The sequence below is a fragment of the Austrofundulus limnaeus genome, unplaced genomic scaffold (assembly GCF_001266775.1).
Source record: "Austrofundulus limnaeus strain Quisiro unplaced genomic scaffold, Austrofundulus_limnaeus-1.0 Scaffold892, whole genome shotgun sequence".
NCBI classification, from domain to species: Eukaryota; Metazoa; Chordata; class Actinopteri; order Cyprinodontiformes; family Rivulidae; genus Austrofundulus; species Austrofundulus limnaeus.
The window spans coordinates 42,153-49,743 of NW_013953294.1; the positions used below are offsets into that span (position 1 = coordinate 42,153).

The 7,591-nt window shown below is 39.5% G+C and overlaps 1 protein-coding gene across 1 annotated transcript in view; it reads left to right on the top strand.

The window, feature by feature from the left end:
• Positions 1-5,262: 5,262 nt before the first annotated feature.
• LOC106533139 (IQ motif and SEC7 domain-containing protein 2) overlaps positions 5,263-7,591 on the top strand; it is a gene marked incomplete in the record, with an annotated part of 41,789 nt that continues 39,460 nt past the window's right edge. The window contains 1 exon segment of the mRNA XM_014029380.1: positions 5,263-5,573. Coding sequence (XP_013884834.1) covers positions 5,422-5,573 — 152 coding nt within the window.

The window sequence follows — 7,591 nt, forward strand, 5'->3', positions numbered from 1 at the left end:
TTTTAGTTCTTCTTTGTGTCTTCTGGAGTTGAACCATTTCTCACTCTGTGGTTTGAACCAAAATATATTTCCTGTAAAAACATTTTTTAACCAAAACGAGACCACAAAGTCCTCACAGAGCCGAACAGGTTCAAATAATAAAAATCAACTTTAAGTTTTAAAGAGCCTGTCTCTGGCATATTCATGACATACAAAAAGGTAAAAATATATTTACTGTATATTTAAGAAACTTAGCATAATAGACATGATTTCACATGCTATGTCACATAATTGGCTTATTTTCTTTTGAATTTGGCTCAGCTAAAGTGAAACAGGAAGTGACATCAAAGGGGAACTCTTTGTGAAAGAAAACTTTATTCAAACATTATTTGATCTGAATCTTTTTCCTCTATGATGATTAAAATAATGTAAAGAAACATCAGATTCTTCTCTACAGTCTGTGTTGTTAATTCTTACAGCAACACTCTGGTTACATGCTGACATTCCCCTTTGACATCACTTCCTGTTACAACTTGACATCACTTCCTGTTACTGAACATGTAAATATCTCAACAACTGTTCATCTCAGCAGCTGGAAATCTTTTTTACAATATTTTATCAGTGTTATTTTTAAAATAATACATTCATATTTATCATAAAAATTTGATGTCATAGGCACTTTAATAAAGTTTAGTGAAGTGACTTTGGTACAAATTTATATCTGATGTGTAAAAATGAAAACACGTTCAAAAGAGTCAAATATTCCTGGATGTTTGAGGTTCTGTTTGCTGCAGTGCATTGTGGGTAAATGTTTTATCTGGTTCTGGTCCTGAAGTCTCAGAGTTCATGTTGTTTTTGGAGAGATGAGCCACGACCTCTGACCTTTAACCTGTAGAGTCTGAGGTGGAGCTCACTGCATGGTCTGATCTTCAGGGTGAAGCCAATCTGAAATATCTCTGTGGATTGAACCGGGCGGTACGGTAGTCCAGCGGTTAGAGCGGTCTCCTCAACAGGCGGGTGGCAGGTTCATCTCTGTGTCCCTGCGATGGACTGGAGACATGTCCTCGTGTCCCTAAACTAGGGATAACTTATTTTAAAAACCAATCGGTAAAATTATATTAATAATTATTAAAATGACTGGTTGTTTTTCAGCACGGAGTATTCTGATTATTGTTCTATTGAAAAAGTTATTTTTTCCAACGCTACTTGAACGTTGCACGGGTCGAACAGGACAAGAAGCGGCTTGACCAAAAAGGATAAAAATAAATAAGYACACTTACTGCCACGCTGGCAAACATGAACATATATTATCTGTTCTGTTTGTTATGATGTCAGACCGATAAGTATGACGTCATAATCTCCTGATATCAGACTGATAAGTATGACATCATAATCTCCTGATATCAGACTGATAAGTATGACATCATAATCTCTTGAAATCAGATTGATAAGTATGATGTCATAATCCCCTGATACCAGACTGATAAGTATGATGTCATAATCTCCTGATATCAGACCGATAAGAATGATGTCAGAATCTCCTGATATCAGACTGATAAGTATGACGTCATAATCTCCTGATATCAGACCGATAAGTATGATGTCATAATCCCCTGATATCAGACCGATAAGTATGACGTCATAATCTCCTGATATTAGACTGATAAGTATGACGTCATAATCTCCTGATATCAGATTGATAAGTACCCTGCACCCCTAGTTGAAACCTTTGATCTAAAATGAATAAAATCAGAATTAAATAGAGGAGCAGGAGAATCTAATGCTAAATAATAAATGCAGCATGAGATGACATAAAGAGGACGAGCTGCTGTTTTCATAATTAATCATATTTTTCTTTAGCTTCATCTTCCTCACTCTTCATCATCATCTTCTTCAAACGTTTCTTCTTTAGTKAAACTTGAACAGTTATTTTATGAAAATAAAGTGAAAGCTGTAAAGTTTAACCTGTTTGTTTTATAAAAGACTTTAAAAGAGTCATAGTTATTAACAATTAGGACTAATCCTAACTGTAAACAATTCATGTACAATATATGCACAGCACTGCCAACTAGTGGTGTATGAACTCTTTTACAGCTTAATCCTACAACCATCGATTGCTGGGGATGTGATTTCCTGAAACAGACCTTTTAGCTCCTGGTGTAAAAATTAAAAAGTTGTTGAGGATTGTTAGTTCGGCTGCTTCTTTAAAAAGTTGTTGAGGATTGTTAGTTCGGCTGCTTCTTTGTCTTTTTCTTTTGTTTGTTGTAGATTTTTCATTAAAGAAGCATCAATAAAGTAATTTTAAAACTGTTTACTGGAAAACCGAAGCGATGCATTCTGGGTACATGACGGATTTGATTTGTGACGGGAAATGAAAGTTTTCCATGTAGTTTCTCCAGTTGACCACTAGATGTCAGTCTTCACCAGCATAACATCTTTAAATCATTTCTGAGTCGCCGAGTCGCCGATTGCTTCGACCAATTACATCAAGTATTGAGCTCCAGGGTTTAAACTTTTTATTTTTAAAAAAGGAGTTCCGATTGTAAAGTAAAATAAATCAATACATACAAAATTTTAGTATGGATTACAAACATTAACTATTTTTGCTATTGTTTTCCTGCTACGTAAGCAGACACAAAGCATTGTGGGAAATCAGAACCGTGACCCAAAGCAACAGTCAGCAGGATGTATACCTTCACAATAAGTGTGTTTATCTGGGAGGGGTGCTGTTGGATAGATCACATGTGTTGTGATTCATTGACAGTCATACCTTCTGCTGTTCAACATAATGATGACTGGTAGATAATTAGTTATTAGTGGTACTGCATTTTAATTTTAGAAAGTGCAAATCTGCTTATGAACTATAAAAATTAGTAAGACCGCTAAAGCGCAAATGAAATATTTAGGTCCTCAATTGGTGGATTTGCGCTTTAGCGGTCTGGTGCCCACCACTGCATTTCAGAATCATGACTCAGCAGTTATTCAGCCTGAGGTTCAGGTCTGAAAACATGAAAACCAAAAGGTAAAAACTGGAGTTTGATCTGAAGCTCTGACAGGTGGTGTCTGCCTGACTGATGAAGGGTGCTGAACCTGAGGGACACTGAGGGACAGGATTCTCATTAAATTAGACAAGTCAAACATCTGTCCCAGTTGTTTTCATCTAAATGAAGGTTAGGAGGCTGCGTGCCGATACTCTTCAAAATAAAAGTGCAGCTCTGTCATCCATCAGATTAATGAAAGTTAAAAGAAAAAAGAAAGAAAGTTGTTGGAGTTTCAGTGAGGAGACGTTTGGTTTTTATTCGTAAATAAATAAATAATTTAATAATTATTATTTCCTGTTGGAGAGACGAACAGAAACAGAAGGAAAGAGAGAGGACGAGGGAGGACAAGAAATGAATTATAGAAGCCTGTCCCCAGGCTGAGGACTCACTGTGGAGGAGGGAGGGATGAAGATGGAGGGATGAAGATGGAGGGATGAGCAGGGAAACATAAAGAAGAAGTAGGTTAAAGCTGAATGAGTGAGGGACGAGGGGACGGACACAAACGGAGGACAGGACGGGGGGGGGGACGAAGGACGTGTGGGTCATTGTTGTCACGGAGGCGAGGAAACAGAAACGATGTAATCCCCCCGGGCTGCCGTTGCCATGGAAACCCAGGGGAAGCTCTTTTGTGTTTCTGACTCAGTTGCCCACGGTAACTGTCCTGAGACTGTAGGACGGAGGAGGAGACTGAAGACGGGGACAAGAACGAGCGAAAGTCCCGTTGATCTGACGGTTCCAGATCAACGGAGTTTATAAAGTCCTGAGAGACTAAAACTACTGAATGTCCTGTTTTATATGGAATCAATCTTGTGCCAACAGGAAGTGAATCTGAATGTGCAGAATTTGTAATTGAACGCATTGGTTTGAAAATAAATTTCACTAAATTGAAACTGTATTTTGGTTTATTAAAAGTTCAATTTGACTACTTTCACTTTCAGTTCCATAATTCAGATTTTTGTGTCACATCCTGGTCCTTGAGAAAGCCAGGCAGAGTAATCAAACACAGATCCACAGATTTATGTTTCACTTTGGTGAAGTTTCCCTTCTGGGTGTAACAGAGTTGATGCAATCCACTGTAAAAGTGACAAAAACACACAAAGTTATTTTATTGYAGTGATTAATTTGACCTATATGTAGAAAATGTTACATTTACATGATGACATCATGGATCACATATTGATCAGATGCTGCTGCTGACTGATCCATATTCAAGAGACCAAATTTAAGAGACCAAAAATCATAGCTGCAATGTCCTGAAGTAGTTGAACATTTTGTTATATGAATGGTTTAAGTAGCATAAAAATTGTGGAAGGAGAAGCCGTCCAAAAAGTGTACCCATTCAAAGTCAATGGGAAAAAAACTTCGTAAAAATTTAAATAACTAAAAAAGTATAAAGATTAAAGATAATAGAAGTCATTGCCAGAATGGCAAGAAGTAGCATAACATTTTGATAGATGAATCGTAGAAACAGCACAAAAATTGCGGAAGGAGATAGAGTCCAAAAAAAGTTTGGAATAGTGATAGAATAATAATAAAGAGAAACATGAAAAMAATATTTTAGATTCTGCACATTCAKATTCATTCTGAGCAATTCAAATTCAATTCCTGCTGGCACAAAATTTATGCCATAGTTTTATCCCTTCTTCCAACTGAAAGGGTTAAATCTCGTCATCATAAACTACAAAATAAAACAATAAAAGTTCCTCCTGAGCTTAATGCTGCCGTCTGTAACAAACCAGATMAATGTTCAGGTGGAAAAACCTGCATCTGCTCAACCTTCATCTCTTTATCAAAAGAATTAAATAATTAAATGCTTTTATTTTGAAAGGGGAAACAGAACTGAGTTATACAGAGTTTAAGTTGTTTAATGGACTTGTTTTGGTGATTTTTATAATAAACCTGTGAGTGGACAGGGTTATGAGGACACCCATGATTTGTTTGGACTGATCTTGATGTGTCAATAATAAAAGTTTTATATAAAAATAAAAACATGTCAGTTAAAATCAGAGCTTTCTTTTCTAATCTCGTTGGAAATGAAGCTTTGATGAATTTAAACTGATCTTTGTGAGGAATGTATCAGACCGACCTGTGATTCTGAGTCATCTCAGCTCCACACACAAGCCTCTCACAGGAAGAAAGTGTGATAAAACACTAAAGAACACCATCTGTTCTCTTCAAAATAAAAGCACGGCTTCGTCTTTGTGCAGTAAAATCTGAGGAGAGGTGTTTCTTTAAATCCGTTTGAAGGTTTGGCTTTAAACCATTTTATCTGCTGACTCAGCTTAAATCTGTAAATGTGGCTGCTGGTGGGCCGAGGCCCCCGGTGTTTGACGCTCCTCGCTCCGCCCCTGCTGCTGCTGCTGATGCTGGTGGTGATGCTGAGGAGGAGGAGGAGGAGGAGATGCAGACTCAGAGCAGCAGAGACACTCTGTCCCTCCGCTCCTGTCTCGGCTCCGTCTCGGCTCCCCGCTCCGCTTCAGCCGCAACGATGTGGTGCATTAACTGCGCCTCGGACAAAACGCCGCCGATCCTCAACAACAAGCTGCTGTACTGGTAAGAAAACAGCCGAACATCCTCTTCCTCCTCCTCTTCCTCAGCCGCGGCAGAACTGCGGGCTTCCCGCCTGCCGTGGCGCACCGCCTGAGTCCGATCCACCGAGGACCTGAACGAGACGTGAGAACTGGTTCTGGTTCTGGTTCCTGATGACCCCCCGCTACCTGTCTCTCCTTCATTCCGTCTCTGTGGGATCCGTGATTCTGGTTCTGCTCGGTCTTTCAGGGATTATTGGTTCTGGTTTTATCTGAACCGTGTTGGGCTGAGATCCTGGTTCAGTTCTTTTATTCTGGTCTTTATTTTGTGGTGGTTTTCAGGTTTCAGGTCCTGTTGGACGTCCCACAAACTGAGTTCAAAGCAGAGGTGATTGGACCTTTGTCCCGCTCTGTGGACCGGGTCATCAAGTCCACCTGTGGTCCTGCTGTTGGCTGTGTTTTATTTTGAAATGTTAGCTTTTTATTTACAGTTGATCAAATCTTTTTCATTGACTTGAACCTAAAGTTTAGTTTTTATGTTTCTGCATATATTTTACTTCTTCTGCAGACTTTGTGTTATTTTAGCTGTTGTTGAAACATTCGGCTGTTTCAGGAGATCGGCACTGAGATCGTTTAGGTTTTGTAACTTTTATTTTTTAAATCTTTTACTTTATTTACAAAGATCCCTTCAAATCTGCCAAAAACTATTTTTTATTTACTCACGTACTTCTGCTACTGCTAATGCTAATGTAGCTACCGTTAATGCTAATGCTAATTTAGCTACCGTTACTGCTAATGCTAATGTAGCTACTGTTACTGCTAATACTAATATAGCTACTGTTACTGCTAATGCTAATGTAGCTACCATTAATGCTAATGCTGATGTAGCTGATGCTAATTATAATGCTAATGTAGCTACTGTTACTGCTAATGCTAATGTAGCTACTGCTAACAGGATTCCTGACAGTTTTGTTGGTCTTTGGGGTCCTGAGTCAGAGGTTTCTCAGTCAGAGGATCATCCTGTCCGTCTCTGGTCCTCGGAGGACTTTCTGTGGTGTTTGATGAAGAACTGGTTCCCAGGAGGTCCTGCTGGTTTGGGTTCTTTTAGCATCTTAATGATCTGTTTGTGAAGAGAAGCTTTGAGTGTTCAGATAAAGATCTTTCAGTTTTAGCTTCTTCGTGATGTTTCTGTCCGTTCACAACAAGCCGAGGAGACAAGATGGACTCAGATGGTTCTGGTTCTGGTTATTTAAGGACTCTGAGGAAGGAGAACCTGGAGGACTCTTCAGACCTTCAGCTTCCTGTTTTAGTGATGTTTGTTGACCTTTGATGTTTCAAACATCCTGTGAGAAAAGAACCGTCTCAACAGATGTAACCTTTAGTCTCTGTTTTTCTGAAGGAGTTCTTCAGTCTGGTTCTTTGGTTCGGGTCCTGGTTCTGGTTCTGGTCCTGGTTCTTTAGTCTGGTTCTTCAGTCTAGTTCTTTGTTCTGGTTCTTCAGTCTGGTTCTTTGGTTCGGGTCCTGGTTCTGGTTCTGGTTCTTCAGTCTGGTTCTTTGGTTCGGGTCCTGGTTTTGGTCCTGGTCCTGGTTCTTTAGTCTGGTTCTTCAGTCTGGTTCTTTGGTTCGGGTCCTGGTTCTGGTTCTGGTCCTGGTTCTTTAGTCTGGTTCATCAGTCGGGTTATATGTTCTGGTTCTTCAATCTGGTTCTTTAGTCTGGTTCTTCAGTCTGGTTCTTTGGTCTAGTTCTTCAGTTTGGTTCTTTGGTTCGGGTCCTGGTTCTGGTTCTGGTCCTGGTTCTTTAGTCTGATTCATCAGTCTGGTTATATGTTCTGGTTCTTCAATCTGGTTCTTTGGTTCGGGTCCTGGTTCTGGTTCTTCAGTCTGGTTCTTTGGTTCGGGTCCTAGTTCTGGTTCTTCAATCTGGTTCTTTGGTTTGGGTCCTGGTTCTGGTTCTTCAGTCTGGTTCTTTGGTTCGGGTCCTAGTTCTGGTTCTTCAGTCTGGTTCTTTGTTCTGGTTCTTCAGTCTGGTTCTTTGGTTCGGGT